Here is a 22,435-nt window from a genome sequence, read left to right as displayed (position 1 = left end):
AAGTGGGAATGTAACAAGGAAGAAGGCTGATTTACCCCATCACAGTATAACCAAGATGATATCATACTTTAAATTATGAGCATGATAAGACATTTAGTAGGTAAAGACTAGGAGTTTTCCTTCATTTTTTGTGTTCCCAAAAAAACCCCAAAGAAACAAATGCCCCAAAAACTGCAAAAACATCAACAACAAAACAACAAAAATCCCACCAAACAAACAAAAAACCCAAAACCAGCCTGTTTGGTGTTATTACTGAATAATACAGGCCCTTTAAAACATGACCTATGATGGAAGTTGAAGGGATCTCCAAACTGTCTTGTGACAATATGATGTTACGTCCTTAAATTCGTCATCAGACATTAGCAATTTGTTACAACTTGCCTTTTAATTTCTTCTAAAACTGTTATGTGTTATGTCGTGTGCTCCTCCCATGTGATGTTTTCACTTGTAGCAGATTTTTGTTTAATTTTTTAGTTCACCTGCCATCTTCCTGTGTATTGCAGATGAACAGTGTATTCACTTGCATATCCGAACCCTGACTTAGTAAAATAAAATTGCTTTTTCCTTCCATATATTTGAAGAACATCTATGCTGTTAAGGCATGGAAAGAGGACACAGAAATGCAGGACAGTAATTATCTGCATTTCCAAATGATCTTGCTCAATGGTCTTCCCCCTTGTCAGCTCCCCTGCATGTTGGTGAGGCGGTGTGGGTGTGCTGGTGGTATGGGAGTCGCATACTTCCTTAGATCCAAAGTTAGTTTATGTGCTGAGCAGTTTGTGCTGGGTTTTGAAACAGCTGTTTCATGTTTTCTGCTCTTTGGAGAGTTTCCAGAAATTAGGGTCCTGGCAGGCACACTGAAAGATGCTGAAATTGGGATGGGCATCCAGACTGGGAAGGTTAGGTGAAGTGTTTGAGGGGGTTCGGGTGTTCAGCAAAGCTCCATCTGAGGGTTGCTAGGGGAAAAGCACACCAGATTTGGAAGGGAGGAGATTGGGGATGGGCAGGGTTATATTTCCTCTTGCTGGTGACGGTTCAGGACTTTGCAGTCTTAAAAAGTGGAAGTGTTACACTGGGAGCTAGAACAATTTACCTGTTGGCTTTGGATAGTTGGATTATAGGTGGGATTGACTGGTGTTTTGAAGAGAAGCCACCCGCTTCAACCTCTATGTGTAAAGCCATGAACCCCTGGAAATGCAGCAGTATTTTAGGTTGGCTTCAGTAAGTGTGATAGAGAGAAAAACCTTCAGATAATGTAGTTTTCCCACTGAAGTCTGCAATACAAAAGCACGTGTGGGTGACTAGTAGCCAGCCTGCTGCTCTGTGCTCCCCACCTGCCCACTGTCTTTCTCTGCCCTCAGCAAAGCAGGACAGCAGTCGCGTGGTCCATGCCTTGTTCCCCAGTGAAAGCTGCACCTCTCTACGCTGAGCCACTTGTAGGACCCTAGTACCATGCACCTTTTTGTTGTTGTTGTTTGTTTCCCATGGCTCGGTGCCCTTTCACCCCTGGGTTATTGCTGTTGAAATAACGATTTCTGGCTGAGTGTGTGAGAAGAAGTTGCTCGTGCTGGGTATAAAACGTTTAGGAGAGAAGTTGGAGGTAGAAAAGCAGATCGATGTTTCCCTTCCTTCATCACCTGGTGTGTACCACTTCCTAAGCCATGCACTGTTGTGGCAGGGAGAGTCACTTGTTTCCTTTTCCATTGGCATCCCAAAAACAAGAGTAGCCCAGTCAGTAGACCCAGCCCTGCAGAGCCGCAGTGAAGAATTGCCTGCATCTTGCCCTCCAGACCAGGCTGAAGAAACTGCTTGGTTTTCTAGCTGAGCAACAGTGAACTATAATTAGGTTATTTTTTTTTCCTTCTCCAAGATAACGATTACTGTTTAAATAAATAAAAATGCTGGTTTCTTAGTAGTCTGTATTAAGTGTCAAGAAAAGTTACTCTCACAAATTGCTAAGTAGCCTCTTCTCACTTTGTGTAATAATGTTGGGTTTGCACTTTGCAAAAGAGTGAGTTTTTCTTTCCCATTTTTGGTTGGTTTTTTTTTTTTAGTAAACACTAGCTATTCAGATACACAGAGGAAGAGCACTTCTAATGGCATTTAACTTATGAGGGTATGAGATAATTTAACATTTTGCTTAGAATCTCTGAAATGGATGTGAACTTGAAAGAAAGCATGGAAAAAAAAAAAAGAAAATGAACTGTGCGGGGGTTTGTTTCTTTGTTTGTAGGATGTGAAATTGCTTTGAAATTGCTTAAGTGATGGACCTCAAGTATCTTTCTGTTGAAATGCTTTGCTGGGTTAAAACTTGTAGGCGTAAACAGGGCTGGAATGGCCACCTATAGTAATTGGAATTCTAGCTGGAAGTGGGCAGGAGATGTGCAGCAAAGAGGAAGGGCACTTGCCTTATAATGTATGCACCGTTTATTTCTATAAAGGCTTTGAAAAACTTTGAGGGCAAATTGTGCAGGAAGGATGACACTTTGCTGTCAGTGCCCGTAACATAATTAGAGTATCTGCAATCAGCAGAGCATGTAGTTCATGTGACAGACTGTCCTGTGGGCAGATCCTCGGCTGCAGGAGCAAATGTGGGCTAATGGAATCACTCCAGGAACTGCCCACAGGTTCCTTCTGAAAATTTTCTTCACAAGGACCAATTTCAGGTATTTTATTTTTTTTTTTCTACTCACAATTCCACCACAGTTGTTCCTGTAAGCAAAGCTGTGGAAGGTGGGGCAGAACATCTGAAGAAGATAGTGACCCTGCATTTGGAAAGGCAGATGAGCACACCTTGCAGTGGCACTGGCCTTTTGAGAGTTAACTGCACGTTTGCAGCTCTCCTCTGTTTTGTAAATCTGTTCCAGAAGAAGGTGGTAGCAAGCTTCAGACCTACTAGGTGTTAGGTGTGGGAAGAGGAATTTGTTTTCAGTTCAGGAATTCAGCAGTGACAAATGGAAGAGCTCTTAGAAGGAAGGATTCGTACTAGTCTTACTGGTTAGGTTAGAGTATTTCATTCAATTGGAAATGTGCTTTTAATGGGAAATGTTTATGGATACTTGTTCTTTACAGGTTCTTTACAGCATACTTTCAGCGATTTGACTGCTAGCTTCAACAGTAAAAGGCAAGAAGAAAACTAAATGGAATATCAGTTTCAAATTAGCATTCCAGTGGTTGAAAAATGGTCATTATTTTACAACACCACAGAAGTAGCTTCCTCCTGTCAGCTCTGTGGGTCTCCATCCCTTCCAGAACTTAAGGCTGCCATGTGTGGAGTGCTTTACACATTTTGTGCAGTATATATTTCATTTTTCTCTTAGTACATTGGACAAGAATTTCAAAATTCAGTGTTCTTGGGCTTGTTTTGCTCTTTTTTTTTTTATAAGGCAGAAAATACAGAAGAAGTGTTAAGCGGCAGTACAAGAAGCAGTGCTATAAAATTTACTTTCAAATGTTTAGAATCCTCTAGGATGGCTTAAAGGACTTCTCTTTAATTAAAAGTGCCATACACTTAGTAAAAAATCCATGTTAGTTGAGAAATCGATTTTTTTTTTTTTTTTTTCTTTCCCCCCTCTTATAAAAGGAAAGCTGTGAGTTTTCTTGTATGGGGTAAATGTCACTCTGTTTGTATCTTAGCTTTACTGCAAGTCAGGACTTGTACTATTCTTCTAGGTTGTCATAGAAACACAGCTAACTGTCATCTCAACTCAGGCTGCTGATGGTTTTATTTGTAGGTTTTCAGGATTATTAAAATTTAACAAAAATTATTGATTTGCTTTTTATTAACACCGGCTTGTGTTTACTTTAGAAGTTCAGACTGCATAAAAGCTTTTCCTGATAGAAAAAATACCTTTAAAATCATTTGACTCTGATACTCTGAATAAGAGATTGTCGAATGCATTTAATATATGAGGTAGAGTCTGGAGCAGTAGAGAAAACTTGGATTTTTGCACATCACCTTTTTCATTTTGTTTTGTTTATGGTAACGTCCCCCCACCCTATTTCAATTCACCTTTTAGCTTTACTTTTACTATACATAAGAGATACCTGTCAAGAGAGCGTGAAATGGGTACATCATTGTGCCTAATATTTGAAGTTTTCATTTTATTTACTTTTTTGAAGCCTGGCAGAATGCTTCGGTGCACTGACTTTTGAAAGTATATATTTTTTGTATATGCATGTGCAGGAGAAATTACTTAGTTTTCACTCATAAATAAGACAGGCAAAACTTATTTACAGCAACTTTATCTAATGGTCCATGGATGAATGCTTTTATGCAAACTACTCAAGAGACTAGAATTAACTTTTCACGTTGGTTGCACATTTGATGTCCAGACTCCAGCAACATGTGGGATCTTATAAAAACTAGATGACTGGAGTTCAATTTTTACTTTTATGGATTTATTCAGTGATTACCCATGCATTTCAAGTGTAATCTTTGTAAGCAATGTATAAAATGCAGTAATGTATTAATTGCTGTAAAATGGACGCATACTTCCTTTATGCCTTTCTTCCATCACATATGCCTTTTTCTTTGACTTTACCTCCTCCCTCTACCCTGCAGTCATTTATTAAGGATCTCTAGGTGCACGGAATTTGGCTGATTTATATACATCCGTGTAATTTGACATTGTCATTCTGTCGAGTAACAACTTTGTTTGAGTGTTAGATTTACTGAATAAAATTGTTTCTTGGTGGACATTTTGACACTTCACTTCAGACTGCTACGTCATGGGTTGCTGACATCCCTATATTAATCTCATTTGTGTTCTGTCATAGAACTCTCAAATAACATTTTAAAAGGGCCTGTGTTTGCAGCGTATTTATATAAGCATGGAGCTAAATATTGCATGTTTCTATAGGTCCTTATGGCTTTTATGTGTTTGGTATGAGGGTATGTACATATTACTGTGTGTGATGGTAGCAGGCATGGCAAATGGCTGTAATATTTGACTTGGGGAAGACTGCCTTTAGTACTCCAAAGACAGTTTAAACAAAATATGTCTTATTAACATGTTAACACACCTCTTTTCCAAATTTATTTTTCCCACCATTAGCTACAAGAAAATGTTGCACAAATATAGTTCTTCTGCCATAGGCTGGCACTGGGTATTTTTATTTTCATCTCTAGGGACTGGAAAGCAGTGGCTGGTGGGAAGTGAAAGCACTCTTTTACTAGAGCACCGCACTGGTATATTCTGGTTGTTTAGGGATTAAATAGGTGTTTTATGGAGGAAACACGCTCAATGTAGATGTGTTCATTAGAACTAATAGTGAGTGTAGGAGACATTGTTAGTATACTGTTTCCCCTTGAAGACCAAGGGATGTTTTATGGGTTTCTGTACATCTATGCATGTGTCATATTAACTTGAGGCTTACTGAAGCCTATGAAATCTTTCTGTGGCATTGTACTTCAGTAGACCATCTGTTACAAATAGATGCCTATGACCAGAGAGCTGTTTTGCACCTTGGATTTTCTTTTCCTAAGAGATAAATGTGTTGAGTGTTCCTTGACCAATGAATTTGCTGCTTGTGTTTCTTAGCTTGGTCTCCTTTCTATTAATTCTCTGTCACTTGATGCATCATCTTTGTTTGCATCTACATAGTGGTTGTGTGATAATACCTAACATGTTTGAAAAAGAGAGGAAAGCTTTGGTATTTACTAGAAAAAGTTCCTAATGTGAAGAGTATATAGGTGATTCATAGGCATATACTGTGTCTGGGTCCTTTTTTTTTTTCCTTAAAAAAAACCAAAAAAACCCCTTTGGTGCATTTTATACAATTAACTTATTCCTAGTGGATTCTTTTTATTTTTGTTCACAGCATTTTGCCTCTATCCTTCCTACAGAGGTGCAGCATCTTGTAAAGGTCTTGAAGTTTCTTGTAACCTGCATGCTTCAGCTTAGAGTTAATTGTGGCTACAGTGGCACACTTTATTTTATCATCATCCATTTTTCCATATCCATCCCTTTTATATTTTTCTTCTAAATTGGGAATGACTAACGTACACACATACATTTCTTCCTGCTTTTTGGATATCAACTAAGTGCCTCTTACAGCTGAATTGATATGCTGCTATACAGTCTTTGCACCCAGAACTTTGGAGTAAAAAGAGACATTAATAACAAAAAAACACAACCCAAGCCCCGTCCAGTGATAAAAATGTGGAAGTTTGGCTTCTGATTGGAATGGCTGTTGTTACGAGATAATAGTGATCCATCTTCGCCTGTTGCTGTGTGATAGTTTTGGCATATCTTTTAATTCGTCTTTACTTAAAATGAACTTCTAAATGTTTGTTTGTTTTGCTCCCTTTTCTATACATTCTTAAAAATTTAGGAGGATGAGAGTGAAGAAGAACCTAAGCTGAAGTATGAACGACTTTCTAATGGAGTGACTGAAATTCTCCAGAAGGATGCAGCCAGCTGCATGACGGTGCATGAAAAGGTATTATATGATAGAACTTCTGCTTGATATTTATCTGTGCTTATAATCCATCAGTATATTTCTGTGTAGAGCTGCTGCCAAATCTAGAAGTGCAGTGCAAGCCAACACTAATGTAAGCAAAATTAATGGTAAACTTGCGTTGAACAGTGCACACTTTCTCAGGTAGAAAATGAGGTGGGAATTCAAGGTGCAGTGATTTGTTCGATAGGATGTTTATGTAAGCCATTGGGAAAATTTCACTCAATTTCATTTATGGGCAATATTATGAACTAGAATTGGGATACAGTCCCAACTTTCCTCTATTCAGAAAATAAATTGGCGTATACTGTGCTTATTTGAACAGGCTGAATCACTGAAGACAAACTTGATCATGCTATGGCCCAGCTTAGCATATATGGAGCTGTGGAAGACAGCTGAGTTTCTGTTAATATGGCTGTTTGCTTTGGCTTTTATTTTCTTGGGGGGTGTCATACTAACACTTCCCTGTTCCTGAGTCAGTGTGTTAAAAACAAGGAGAGAGAATGCACATCTTCCAATACTGGAAAGGTTTGAGACATTCAAGAAAATGAAATAGAGAAAGTGATGGACAATGCAAAGTAAATAAATTTTGCAAAGAATCATTCCTTTGTTCTTACAAGGAGAAACTTCTTATGTTTCTTTAGGATTTAAACAATTTTATTTTCTGAGTTTTGTATAAATACTGAATAACATTTTAAAATATTGAGGAATGCTGAAGAGCATCTGAAAGTATGAGTTAGTGATTTGTCATGAAACTATTAGTATGTAAAACATAATAGCTGTTTTCTGAATGTATAATTTTTCACAGCCAGTAACAGCTCTGTAACAGTTACTGTTGAGGGATCTGTCTCTATTATTTGGATATATTTTTAGATTGACAGGTGCTGTGTTTCTTTTACTCAAAGGACTGTTGCCATGGCTCAAGAAGCTCTTAAGATGAAGCTTATATTTTAACTGTGTGAATGAAAACAATAAGTCTTTTCAATATGTTTTGGACGACTTAGAATTACACAGATACTTGGGAAATTGACGAGCATTTCCTACTGGTCTGTGGCTTGTTTGTGTTACCTTTTTTTCCTGAGCCTAAGGTAAATTTTGAAAGCCAAGATATTAATGTGATTTTTCTATAAGGATGTACACAGATAGAGCTTTAACTATAGTGTCACAAAGAGTGACTATACAGGAAAGCTGTTTAAGTATCCCAGCAATTTTAGTTTTCCAGTGAACTAGATACACTATTTATGAGAAGGATCAATATTGTTAGAAGCCAGGCACTGGAGTCTTTTAGGAATAGGTCTCTTAAAACAGCTTAAAAAGGAAGCTGGGTTATAGGTTTTGCAAGGGTGTATTCTGTTTTGTTCTTTTTTTCTTTCTTGTTTTTTTCTTCACTGCAAGAGCAGGAAAAGCCCTGCTAAAAAGTCATCATTAGCAAAATTATGCTGTACTATGTAAAATATGCCCCTGCTTAAAGCAGTTTAACTTTGCTGGGAATCCTGAAAATCTGGCTTCTGTATCCAGACTAATTTCCCCCCAGAATTATTTCTTTTCTTTTCACTGCTAAAGCATCATATTTTCACCAGGCTTGCTGTCTGCACTGGATGACTAATCGTCATGGCACCTGGTGCATTCAGGCAGGCCTCTGCAGTGGAATAGTCATACCTAGTTATGTCTGCACACCTGATGTTTTATTAACCAGTATTGATTTTTTTACCCGGGGGACTTTTTTCTTCCTGAAAAAAGGCAACCTTGCAGGAGTGAAAGGCATTGCAGGGGATGAATTTCTAATGAACCCCTTCTTTCCCTTTTTTGACTCCTTTTAATGTAGCTTCATATTTTAAGTGCCTGAACTGAAATTTCATTTTAAGCAATTCCATTTTGATAAATCCTTTTAAACCTTGACTTTCTGTAAGGTTATTTTTTAAAGATTGTGCTGCCTGACTGACACGCTTAACAGTGCCTGTAAATTTGAGCATTTCATTATAGGTTGCAATGAAGCATGCTCACATGCAGTGAAATACAGAGAATTGAGGAGCCTAGACTATTTGAGTAATGCTGAAAGGAGGGGGGGAATAAAAGAAAGCTATGTCATAAATCAGGTAGTACTGAAGTTCTTCCTTTTCTCTATATGGTGTAATTCACATGGTTCAATTATCAGCAGATCTTTCAGAATCAATTCCCTTCTTGTTTGTATCAAAATAAGTTTGTGATAGCATGCATTTGTGTGGAGATTTCTTTATTTTGCTGCTGTTTTTTAGAATGAAATTCCCGAGACTTCTAACGAAAAGTGTATTTGTCTTAAGAGTGTTCAACGCAGGAGTACTGTGTGAAGGAAGGCAAACCCAGTGGTTATCTGTGTGCTTAAACACACTGTTAGAGACCTTCCATAATTCAGCAGTGTTTTACCAGTGGCTTACTGGTGGCCTTACGCTGCGTTTGAATGTTTGGGTTTTATGTTAACGATGGAGAATTGAAAATAAAGTCCGACAGAAACCGTTATGATTAAAACAAAGCTGCGGAAAGGATCGAGGAACTAGTTCAGGGCTGTGTTGGTCCTGGCTTTCACGCTGCATTTTTAATTTGCTGCCACAGTCCATCAGGCAGTGTGTACGGACTGCAGACACACCGTTAGTTGTCGGTGCATGAGGGTCCTCATGACTCATTCTGACAGCTAACTTGCACTATCGCAGTAATATGGGCTTAAGGCCCTGTTTTATTCTTTAGATGGAGTTAAAATAAGCTTTGTCTATAGAAGGCAGTGTGGTTGTACTGGTTTTTTGATTTTTGTTTTGTTTCATTTTTTTATTCTAGGTGCTGCTAATCATCAATCTGCCAAACATCCCAAAGTTCATTTGGCATTGCTGTAGTTTTGGTTGTGGTGTCTTTATGTTTATGTAATCAGTCTGTTTCTTTTACAGTTTTTGGCACTGGGAACACATTATGGCAAAGTTTATTTACTTGATGTCCAGGGGAACATCACACAGAAGTTTGATGTTGTAAGTATGGCATTATTCAGAACATATCTACTGGGGTGTAAAAATGGTGTGATGTGCTAATTGATAAATAAGTTAATGCTCTTGCTACACCTGTTATTTTACTAAGGCATTTCATTAACTCCCTCCCCATAGCATAAGATGCGGAAAGAAGTTACACTGGATGGTTTTGTGATGAGCACATCTCAGTTTACATATAATAAACTTCCTTCATGAAGACAGAAGAGGAAATACATATTTATGATTTTAAATGGTTATTATTAATTATGTACGCCAGAGACACCCAACTACCACAAGGCATGAGCCTGCTCATTATGTGACTATTGTCAGTTGTTAGTGTGTGCACTATCATCTTATCTAGTTGCTACAAGTAATTGAAAATTGATTGATTGCCTTGCTGGTTCAGTTTATCTACTGCAAATGTATAATGCTAATATTTTATGTGAATGTTTTGAAACGTGGACTCTTAAGGGATTGTATTGATTGAAGGAGAAGCAGCAGACGTTTTCTTTATTCTGGTTCTTGATATTAGAGGATGAATGAAATGCCAAATTTAGAGCTCTGTTCTAGAGTATTTAAAGTTCCTTTTAACTGTGGATATTTGTTGTTGTTGTTTTTTGTTTTTTTAAATATCTAATTTCCAAATGCCCTGTCTTCCATGGGAGGTAGGAGGAAGACAAAGGAAATTTTCTATGTAGCATTGGTCAAATTTAAAATGATCTTATTGGGTATTAATGAAAGTCTAGCTAATTATCTTATCCCGTTTCTTTTAACTTTATGTTCGTCAGCCCCACAGAGGAGATGCTGACTGCATTTCGAAAGAGGAAAAGCTTTTGGTGTCTCCCTTACAGTTCAGATTACTTTATGTGTATGCTACTTGCTAAAGATACAGTTTCTTTCTCTCTGAAGTAATGTATTTGTGGCAGGCCAGATTAAAGCGTACCTGAATTCTTCTTTTCTATCTTTGCGGTAAAAGACTGACTGAAAGACTCACTCAAATGATGTGGAGATTTTCTATTGAGTCAGGCATTAAATGCCTTAGACTGGTATTCGTTCCACTCTGTGTCAGATACTTGGAAGAGTTCATTTGTAGAACTGACATTTTTTTTCCTAACTTCATCACCAAGGCACTGTTCTCCCACACTGGTTCCTAAAGGTGAAATCCTCTTTCTGTAAAGACTTCGGGCACTGCTTAGGTCTAGAGCAAGGGGACCTGTTTTCTACTAAAAACTATAAAACCAAATCCCTGCATCCTCTTTATGCCCACCCACTGAAATCTGATATTCTGTTCTTTGCTTCTCTTTAATAAAAAGTCTTACCAGTGTCTGCTGGCAGGATGGTTTCTTATCATGAAGTTAAGGTTGGACTGTATAAACCACCTTCTGCTCCACAGTGCTTACTCGGTTATCTGTTTTCCAAACTTGGCCTGCTTCAAGATGAAGATTTTTGTGCCATTTCTTCTTAAAGATATGGCAGCTATTTATTTTTTAACCTATTGTTTGAGTACAAACTGCATTTGAGATGTAGAATAGGAAAAAGAAATGTTTCTTGGATTAGATTCTTAATGTTTCTTTTTGTAACATACATGTCTTCAGTGCAAGGGGTAAATTATGTTATGTATCAGATGGAAAGGGTGCTTCTTTATTTCTTTTTTATAGTTTGAAGAAAAATTATTTTTGTCTAGGACCACTTATCTTCAAAAGAAAAGTTTTCCAAGGAACTAAGTGTTGTAGAACAGAGTAAGCTGCCTGTGTGAGAAACAAAGCAGCCCTGTGATATCCTTGGCTGCTTGAGCAGAGAAGTTTTCTGACTGAATGTTGTCAGCTGCTGAACCTCTAGACAGTTTGTTCTGAACTGGCTGCTCTATGTCAGAATATTTTCCTTCTAAACTGAACTTTTCATGATCTTGCGCTGCAGACTAGAGATGTTGCTATCAAAATGTTTGGTGGGCTCTTCCTTCTGTTCTCTCCTACCAACGCCTGTTCACTATCTCTGGTCCTTGGGGATTTGCATTAGTGCATTGCCGTATAGTGAAACCCAAATAAAACCTAAGCCTTTCTTGAGAAGGAGGTGAGTCGCTTCTAAAGTCCTGTAGGTGCAAAGCATTCCTTGTAAATGCCCACAGGCAAAGAGTTTTTTCCCTAGTGGTATTTTTCTCTGGTTCTCTGTTGGGTCCAAAATTAGCAAATTCCTTCTGAGAAGTGTTTCCACTGGTGGAATGGCAGATACGGTTTTACCTTGAAGTTGTAAGTAGGAGAAGGATCTGTTGTTACTATTTTCTGGAAATTAGTAATGTATAAAAATTGTTCTGAGGAAATAAAGTAGTCTCTCATTAAACAGCAAGCAATATTACCACTAAAATCTTGGAATTGTTTGCAGTAAACAGTATATCCAGGGAGTGAATTTTACAGATTCTTCTTTTTGAAAGAGTCTTTTCAGCAAATGTTTTCTGTCTTATGAGAAGGCAGAAATGAATAGCAAGGATAGCAACATGAATCCCTTTGTCTGAAATAAATCAGTTATGTAATTCAAAGAATTGTTCTGCGTATGAGTCTTTACCGGAATTTTTCAGGGTTTTACTTATTTTTAAAGCCAAGTAGGGAAATAAAAAAAAAAAAAGTCTGTTTAATGTGTAAATAGAAAAAGCTAATAATAGACAGGAAACTTTAAAAGTCGCTATATCCTAAGTAGTGGTAATGTGTGAAATAAACCAGAAGGGGGAGAGAGGTTTTTATTTTAGCCTTTTTAAAAAAATTTATTTTAATAGCAAGTTCATATGACATATATGTAGAAAAATACCATTACTACTGTCATAGTCCTCTTGATTTCCATTTTTCTTTCCTAATCTCAGGTAGCCATGTTCAGTAACATAAATGGGCTTGAAAATCAAAGAGATGAGAATTTTGTTTTTATAATAAATCATTTATTTTCCATATTGGTCAAATTGTAAAACAGAAATAGAGACTGGTCTCAGGGGGTTTGCAGCATAATTACTTTATAATGTCTCCAGCTCCTGTGAGCTTTGAGGGAAAAAAACCTCACAGGTATGTTGCATAATCTCCAAAATGGCCAATTTTTTAATTATGATCTTCCTGTTCAAGGCTGAATGCATTTAGCATTTTAAATTGCTAAAGGCAGCTGTAAGAAACACTAAAATGTAATGGCCTCCCTAGAAGTTATGCTATTGTAACATTTTTGTTTGGTTTTTATTGTTTAGAAAAAAAACCTTTTAGGACTTCATTCTGTAATGTCCATAGCAGCAAAACAACGTGGGTGTGCTGAGTTGCAAATACTGGCCCTGGTATTACAAAGACTTAATCACATGCTGTACTTTGACCCATAAATATTCACAGAGGCTTCTGTGAAACTGAGGTAGACAACTAGAAAGTCTTTTTGGAACAGCCTTGCTCTCACCTTGCTCCTAAAATACTTGATGCTGGGTCCTGTGCTGGGCAGACGTCCAGTCATTTCAGGTTTGCAAAATGTGCTTTGAAACTGGCGTGGGGCACTTGTGGTTTATGGAGAATCCAGAGACAGGAATTTGGGGGCTTTGGCCTTTGGCTTTGGGTGGTGCTGCTGTCTCAGCAGCCAGGTTGGTACTTTCGCATCATCCCCCTTTCCTCCTTGCCCGGCGTGCTTGCAGTTCCTGGCGTGCTTGCAGTTCCTGCCGGCGTGGCTGTCTTTGACAATGTCAGCCGCCTAAGATTAACTGATATGCATCCTCAAATAACGTATGTTTGACAAACTGGTGTTCTCTTGTATTAGGGTTCAGTGCATTGAGTGAGATGAAATGTGTCAAACGCACTGAAAATTATTACTAAAAGGCAACAGGAAGAGGGGAAAAAAGCCTGCTAATGCCACTGACAAAGGATGATGCAGGACTGATTCACAGCATGTTAATTCCAAATGCCTCACCATCTTTCTTTTCTTTTTAGACTGTCTACAATTTATTAATATAATTATCGCCTCAACTGACATCTTGTGGATTAAGGACTTGTAGATATGAAGAAAGCTGTACAAACATGTTTAGTTAAGTAACAAATCAAAAACCTTTCAAAGGGCAAGAAAATCTGCCCCCATTCCGGTCTTCTAATAAACATCAAACTTAAAGCAAAAATTGTAAGAAGTCTTGGCTGGTGCCCATGATAGTCAGGGAGAAGGGGAAATGTCTTCTATTTTACAAGTAGGGGGGATTTAAATGTTTAATGCATCAGAGGTATTTCAGAGGTGATGCATGAGCCTAAACAACAATGTAAATAGTGTTTTGAAGCTTCTATTAGTGCAAAGAAATTGAAGTCCTTTTAGCATGCAACGTTTGTGAGCTGTTCAAGAGTGCTAGAATTTCAAGAAGAATGAAACTTTAAGTAGAGGCCCCTTCTCAGAGCATTTCTTTTTCCACTTATTTCTTTCCTGGCCTCACCTTTTTTTTTTTTTTTTCTTTTTATTATTTTTCCCCAATTGTCTCACGTTGTGTAGTACTAAACATTTTTTTTTATTTTGTTTTAATTGGAGTGGCAGAAATCCAAAATCACTAGGTCATCTCTGCTATCTTGAAAAATTAAAGGGCAGTTCCTTCCATGGTGATATTGTTGCCCTTGGATCTGTTAAAGTTACAGCACTCACCAGCCTGTTGGTTTTGCTGATACCCCAGCAGGTTGCAAAGAAAATGTCAGAGGTTTTGGTTGACTTGATGTGCTTTTCAAAGGGTTTGATTGCTAAAGAGAAAAGCATATTTCCTAATGAGGAAGCAGCTGTTGTTTAAGCACTAAATGGTGCTGCTGGAGATGATGCAGAGCCCACTGATGCTGTAAGAGATAATGCGGCATCTTTCAATAGGGAAGGTAACTTTAAGCATTTGATTGTATAATGAGGAAGTTATTTTGAATGGAACTTTACATGAAAGTTTAAGACTAAGATGCTATAAATGTCACTTATTTTGACAGGCTACTTAAAATTCCCTGTTTATAACTTTAACTACATCATTTTAGTTGTCACTTTCAGACACAGAAGACTTGGTTGGGAAATGAAGCAACAGAACTTAGAGTAAAGATCTGGGTAGCTGTGTGTTAGTGTTTGCAAAGTGTCACTGCGCCTGTTATAATTTGAAGCTGAAATCCTGTGTTTTGTACAAAACCAAGCATACTGCTATAAATGTAGTCTCCAAAACCCAAAGGAAAAAATGAAGTTTTTGATAGGAGCAAGTGTATATGCAGCAGACAGGCTTCCTTCCCCTCAATGGGACCTCCCACCCAAATGGGCGGTGCAGTCCTATGTCTTAAATGCTTTAAGTTAACCCTAAACTCTGCCAAATGGAAAAACTGGAGAAAAGTGACATGCTTCGGGATCTCGCTTTTAAGACTTGGATGTCTACACCCAATTTAACAGGCCTTCTTCTACATCTGTCTACCCATCTTTTCATTATAACTTGCGATGATTTGGAAATCCAGAGGTTTTTACAGTAACTGTGGGAGTAACTCAGATGGCCTTTTGAGTTTGTCTTTTTGGATGTCATAAAGCCTTGGAAAGTATGTCTTATGATGTTTGTCCTGATGCTGTATTTATTAGGTTGTTTGTGACCTGGAGTGTTTCCAAAGGGAACTGTGGAGCTGTTGAGGATTAGGACCCTTCCTTGGTAGGAATTGTGGTGTCCCTGGGTGTCTCTGTCACTGGCTGAGAAGTGAGGTACTACACTGGCAAAAATTGTCACATCAGAGCAGTTATTCCATAGGTCTAGAAAAGTTTCTTGTCTGACATGACTGAAACCAAAACACCTCTCATAGATGTTTTGCCTATCGTCTTTGTATCCACTAACTTTCCTTTGAAGGGAGCGTTGCATACATTTTTACTTAAATAAAGAGATCAGATAGATGTTGAAGGCATTTGTTATTACTAGAAATGTTGCTTGGAGTATGAATGAAATATAGGAGGTGTAAACAATTGTAGTATAATGTATGATTAATTTTTATAAGCTGAAAAATGAGGTAAGCATGACCATTTATTCTTTCAGGCTTGTAGCTTGCAATAACTCTGTAGCTTAGAGCAGAATAATGTAAAAAGTTTAGTTGAGAGTGTGGGTTCAGCTGCAGAATGTCTTGTATGGTCTAGACATCTATTTCTTGAATGATGTTAGCTCATACAAGTCAAACACATGCTTGTGTGGTCACAAGCAATAACATGTATGCTGTGGATTAAATTAATTTCATTTAAAGTATAAAGCCAAAGTACTTCATCAGCTGTTTCTGGGACTGCATTTGTTTCTTCATTGTCTTTTGAACTAGCAGCTATGTTGCCCATCTCCCTTCTTTAGAGAAGGATATCAGCCCCATCCTCAGACTGAATGATCTTTCTTACAGCTTCATTACTCTCCAAATGCACATTCTTTTTCCTTTGTTTTTTTGACATAGATGCATAGGAAGAAGTTTCCTTTCTGTTCTCCAGTGTCAATCAGTTTTCTACAGAGTGGGTATCCTGTTGTCTGTTAGTTGCATTTCATGACCAATTGTAAAGGTGTTATGTTTAAGGTACCTTAGCAGCCCTCTTTAATGTCTCTGATTTCACTAAGATTTTGTTAATGTCACCTGATAATGATGTTAAAGGGCTGTGACTGAATATTGTTTTGTCACAATCATCTAGACATAGCAAATAGCTCAGTTTCTCTTGACTTGGTAGGATCCTATCAGATTTAGTGTGTTCTCAAAAAAAAAATCTGGAAAATTCTAAGTAAAACGATCTCATTTTGGGAGAACGCTAAACATGAAGGACATTACTGCTATGATACTTAATACAGCATTCTTGGTCAGTGAAAGGGCAAAGTTTCCAGTGTGTTTTTTATTTTTTTTTATCAGACCTTGTAGAAAATCTGAGTCTATTTTTGTGAAAGATCAAGTAGATGACCTTACTATAATTCTGCTAAGTGAATTGCCATGTGGCATTTTCAAACATTTTTTGGCAAAATTATTTGTGACATTATGCAGAAACATCAAAATCCTCAAAACTTTTTTTTTTTTTCTTTCACCATCCAGGTTTGGTAACATCTGCTGTTTGAATGCATACTATGTCTTGTGATTATTTAGAAAATGTAATTTGTGTTTGCAACTATTGCTGACCTTTTCTCTAAAAAATTGCCCTGTGCACTATAATTTGACAACAAAATTAGGCAATAAAATTTATTTCCTTTTAAGAAAAACACAGGAACATACTTTCTAATTTCAAAGACATTAAACAACCATGCACTATAGTATTTTTTTCATCTCTGGTTTAAGCAAAAGATTACCTTTCTAGGGTGTAATTAACTCTTAAAGACTCCCAACAAATTTCAAGCAACTGTTAAATAAGGAACACACTTCTCTGTGCCTTCCAGAGGCTTAGTTGCTGACAAGAAAGACATGATGCTGCTAGTTTGTTCTGTCTTTTACTACTTGTTGGTACTCGAAAAGCCACAGATTCTCACCATCTCACGGATGCCTCTGTCCTACTGGGAACTTTCTGGTTTGACCAGGTGATATTGACTGACACAAGACACACAGTCAGTGGTTCACCGTTTCCTTTTTCCACTCATCTCAGAAGCCTATTGTGCCACTTCTGTCTCCTACCCTCCCTAAACACTCTTTGCTGACATACAGCTGGACCACTGGGCCAAGTTGCTGTAGAGTTTTTATTAGCAGCAATGAAACAGCTGCTTTCAGGTAGCACTGATGAAGTCTTTTCATAAAAGCCCGGTAACACAGATGTGCGTTTTCTAAACCCTAACAACCTCTAAAAGCATAGGGAGGACTTGGAAAGGTTTGATTCCTAAGAAGCTAGTATACTGCTGTTTTCCTTTCAAATGGCATATTATACCTGGATGGCATTTTCCTCTATACAGAAGGCAGGCACTTGCGTGCACATATACAAAATAATAGCAGTTTGCTTGTCAGAATTATTCAGAGTTCTGGCATTAATAAAATATTATTTGCATTAGAAAATGTTTTCCTAGTTAGAAAGTCCAAAGCAACTGAGTTCTAGAGGACAATGTTTTTTATGCAAGTTGACATTAATGATAGAGCTACAGCCCTTTGTTTCCATTAACAATAAAAATGCAGCAGTATTAAAAACACAGAATGACATAACAGGGGCATAATATGATGAACAAAACATGAAGGCAAAACTAAGTATTTTTTCCCATAGGGACTAAGATACTATTGATAATGAACTTTGCAAATCTAATAAAGATTCCTTTCTGCAGGATGAGACTTATTTGTTTTAAAAGACATGACAGTGTGCATAGCAGTTGTTTATTGCACTCCTGATGGAATGCTAAATGTGGACAGTCCAGATTTGACCAGTCTTGGGTGCTAATAGCCTCAGAGTGGCTGCTGACCAAAGTAGCTGCTTTCACACTGGCCATCTCCCCTGTGATCTTGCTGAGGAAGGTAGTTCCACTCAGTGTCTTGTGACACAGAGAATTAAAAGGATAAGAAATTTCAGGGGTGGTATTTTGGTGTTGGAAGATTCACCACTGTAACCAAAACTGGCTGCTAATTGAAGTCTATAGTTGCTGCAGGTCTTGGCAGTTTTGAAGACAGGAGCTGTGAAATGTGAGCAGGGTAAAGATGGAGGAATGAATGAATCTGTTGGCTTTTCTGATCTACTTTATTTAAAGTTTATTATAAGCAGTCATGTCTGCACTTCGCTGGTATTGAAATAGAGCCTCTTTGTATGTAAATGCGTTGAGGAAGTTGCACAGGATCAATTCATCTTCACATTCAGCTTTCCCTGTCTCACTGTCACAGTGGCACACAATATGCCTCTTACAGTAAGTTACACTGCACTTCATGATCCATAGTTTCTACTTGTGTGAGTATTCTCCTCCCTCTTCCCCCATCTTTTTGATTTGCAGACATTTTTAGGATCCTGTTAAGAATCAGACAGCCAACGTTGATCATTGTTGAGTATCTCTGATGGGTTTGTGAGACTTTCCCAGATGATATAATTGCAAATGAAGTTCCAGAGTTGGGTGTCCAAGGAGAATACAGTGCTTTCAGTAAGCAGGAAATGTATTTGTTCTTGCATATAGCTGTTGCTTTTGCCAATCCATAACTAGATGACCTTTGAAGGTCCCTTCCAACCCAAACTATTCTGTGATTCTATGATTTCAGTAGGCACTGGGTTGGGATGATTGTCTGTAGTGGAATGGTTGACAGGCTAAAATAACTGGAGAAGGCACTTAGTGCAGTTTTTCATTGCAGGAGCTGATAGAAGGAACAAAACTATGTAGTTGTGAAGAAAATAATGGCTACATCATGGAATGTATGGAGAAGCAGGGATGCCAGGCTCCACATGGTTGTATCCTCTGTCCTGTGTTAGGTCACAGAGTGAGATGAACGTCATGGTTGTTGTTAAAGCCTTCCTGGAAATGAAGTTGGCACAACAATGCATGATCCGTAAGAAGAATAGTCAAGAGCCTTCTTGCTTCATTAAAAGTTGTTTGATCCAAGCATCAATAAAATATAATCTCTAAAGAGAAAACCTGTCTTGACAAGAAGTTGCACTGTATGACCTGGTTGGCCTCTCATCAGTCACATCTCTAAAATGTGGCTTATCAAGAAATGGAGAAAAATCTCATACTTTCTACTTTGGTGGACTGAATTCTACAAATTCTTGTTAAATACATTAGTGACAGCAGTTGGGGGTATTCTGTAAGAAACAAGCTGTGAAAGTACCCGCTTAAGTTTCTTCGTCAGAGGTTTAGATTACCTATTTATTTATTTATTTATTTATTTATTTATTTTTTATTATTCTTCAAAGCCCATTTATAATTCAGTAGCCTGTGTGGAAAGTTAATGCTCAGTGATGAATTCTTCAAGTTCATTGTGCTTGGGGAGCTGTTCTGAAAAGAAAACAGTTAGAGAAATGAGTGAGGGGACCCTCTGGGCTGCTTGGTATAGTCTTCTCCAATGCTGTTGAGTCTACCAAGGAACATGTACGTAGGCACTGCCTGCAGCACTTCCTCCGTCCTCCACCTGTACTTCAACTCTCCCCATGGGCGTGTGGTGGGGAATATTGCTTCATGTTCTCAGGTGGCTTTAATACACGGAGCACCCCAGAACTAGAGGCAGGCTTAGGACATACCAGTGCTGAAGCCCTGCAGTTACATAGTGGATGGTGAAGGGGACCTGGGGAGAGGAGGAAACACGAGTAATTGGTTTACTTTGGCACAGAGCTCCCGGGAGGATATTCCCTTACACACCAGTGTTTTGAAAGAAAAGAGATTCAACTTTGAATCCATCAGGTATTATCTAATGGTTAAACTCTGCTAGGAAGCAGTGTAGGGTTTCAGTATAGATTTGTTTTCAGTAATAGTTCCATCATTCCTAGACAAGCATTCTGATTATCTAGCAACTACTACAGATTTAGGGAGATCCCTTGTTAATTTTTTTTTCCTTGGATTTTTTTCTCTCCTAGTCCCTGTAGTTGATGAACAAGATTAGGGGATTCACCCATGTGGAAAATATTGAAATCACTGTAGGCTTTTTTTGGTCTTTCTCACTTTCTCAGACTGCATATGAGAGATTCCTCGTCCTCATATTTCCCTAGTTTTAGACAAGCTTTTGAGATCTTGCTATTTTTGTTTTGTAGGCAAGGTCTGCCTTTCCACAGACAAAATAAAAGTTAATGTTGTTATTGTTCTGTGTCCCAGACCTTGTCATTCTCCCCAGCTTTTCCCCCCTCCCTTTTCTTCAATATAATTTCCCATTTTTCATTTGGAGCATGACAGATTCAAGAGTGTTACAGGAAAAGCACTGGAGCAGGAATCCTCACTTACTTATCAGAATTTAGCTGCCAGTATTGTTGAACAAAACCTCTTTGGTGTGGATATTAGTAAATTTTCATCAAATGAAAATTTAAGTGTTGTAAATTCAGAGTATACTACTTCTATTGCATGCAGTGGTGAACAGCTTTTTCTGTAAGTTTTAAAGCTGCCTTTTCTGTTAAAGCCTTTGTGTGTTGCTATATCATGCTTGTCTGTTGTGTACGAACACATAGGTATGTGTGTACTATTTGCCTTGTATAAGTAAACATGATACAGCATCAGGATTTGCTTTTCTCAGTTGCTTTTCTCAGTTGCTTTTCCCTCTATTGTATCAGTAAAACTCTACAAATACGTAAAATAGGCATAAGTCAGTGCAGCACTGAAGCATCTGGGGCAAGAAAAGTGTATGGGTTCAGTATTGTCCTTTTTAAGGTAGTTCCTCAGTGTAAGACATCTGTGGGCATTGGTGTTCTGAAATCAAAACAAACAGGACAAACAACATGCAATGTGCTTTGTGCTCAGCTGTTGCACACTTCTTTTTTTTTTTAAATGGTGAAAGACTCACTATCTGATTTATTTGTTATCACCTCCTGCCACTTCCCAGAATGAAGAGACACTGAAAACTAGAACTCCTTTTTTGACAAGTTAGGTAAATTAGGCTTTCTTCCAGGTGGGCTAAGGTTATAATTTTGGGTTGGAAAGGCACCCTTGGAGAAAGAGAATATTCATCACTTGCTTAGGTTTGTTTTGTTGGGTTTTTTTTTCCATTAGTCTTCAAGGAGGCATTGTCTGTTTTTCACAATTCATTGGTGTCGATGCATATAGAATGTCTAATTTACTGATGTAAAAGCTGAAAAGTTGGGGCTCTATTCAAAGCAAATTCCTCATCCTACCTAGAGCAAGGCTTGTGTTTTGAGAGGATCTTAGCTGAGTTATGACAATAACTGGGGCACTTTCTGTATTTTGCACTTGGATACCTCCACCATGGTGCAAATAATACAAACATAAAAATGGTGGTCCTTACTCCAGTGGGCTAACTTTTTAAGCAGTGTGTTGATTAGTCATATCACTGTACGTTGGAGGTTTACATGCTTGTTTATGTGAATGTCATGCAGATGAAAACATATGAATAAATCAAAAATGGGCACTTGTAGGAGACAGAGGTTTTTTTATTACAATTCAAACTCTGTACATACAATTTACCTTAGTATGGAGGTCAGCTTATGTAGTGATTATATAGATCCAGATTGATATTAATGTACCAGAAAAAAGACCTGTGGGCGTTTTTCTTCTTTGGGTACGTATATGTGTGTGTGTATTTAGGTAAATAAAAATGTTTGGGTAAATTTAGGAAAAGTTTCTGAAAATTCTTTTTAAAGGATGGATGAAAATGCTGCTTAAGGGGGTTGTATTAGCGTTGGGAACCTCTTGAAGTAAAATGAGCTTTGCTGTAAGTATGATCGAACACTGCTTTGCTTTTCACACTCCTAATGGGTGTGTTGCTTTCCTGCTAACCGTGGCTAAAAGGCATGAAGTCACAGGCAACTATTAAAACGTTTAGATTCCTAGCTTGTAAATATTGCATTTCTCACAGAATGGGAGTGAAATCCAGTCTTACGTTTCTTGTTCATCCACTTCATATCCATTGGGATGCAGCATTTGTGAAAGAATCAATTATCCATTTGTTAGTCAGAGAAGCTTTACAAATTATACATTAGCAGATTGATTTCTCAGGTTTACCACTAGGGGACTGATAGTATAAGGTGGGTTGATGATGAGTGGCAGGGGAGAAGGAGTTGCCACAAAGAACACAATTAAAAGAAGCTTTCTGAGTGGCCCTGGATTTACTCTTAATAGAAGAGCTGACATAATCTATACTAAGTGATTTATTTCAAGCATTTTGCATTAGGTAATTGATTATAACATGAGGTACATTTGGTAGATACTTGATTTTCTTTTCCTTTAAATTTAGAATTTTGCACAAGCCTCCATTTAGATCTTTATGTGCAAGGTGCCTGTTAGGTTTTTCTCCCTCTCCCTAAACTTTTCTTTCTTCCATTAAGGTAACGTTTTTTTGTTCTATAATGTCAGCTTGACATTATTGATTTTGAGCAGTCAAACTTACTTATGTTGTCCAGAATTCCAAACATGTCTCCATCAGAAAGAAAACTGCAGCTAATGGAAATTCAGC

The 22,435-nt window shown here is 37.9% G+C and overlaps 1 protein-coding gene across 1 annotated transcript in view; it reads left to right on the top strand.

The window, feature by feature from the left end:
• Positions 1-22,435, top strand: part of VPS41 (VPS41 subunit of HOPS complex) — a 104,039-nt gene that overhangs the window by 12,881 nt on the left and 68,723 nt on the right. The window contains exons 3-4 of the mRNA XM_080339903.1: positions 6,337-6,444; positions 9,378-9,455. Coding sequence (XP_080196029.1) covers positions 6,337-6,444; positions 9,378-9,455 — 186 coding nt within the window. The remainder of the gene's footprint in view (positions 1-6,336; positions 6,445-9,377; positions 9,456-22,435) is intronic.

The sequence above is a fragment of the Nesoenas mayeri genome, assembly GCF_963082525.1.
Source record: "Nesoenas mayeri genome assembly, chromosome: 2".
NCBI classification, from domain to species: domain Eukaryota; kingdom Metazoa; phylum Chordata; class Aves; order Columbiformes; family Columbidae; genus Nesoenas; species Nesoenas mayeri.
Note: the sequence above shows the minus strand (reverse complement) of the source record. Positions and strands in the feature narration are given on the sequence as shown.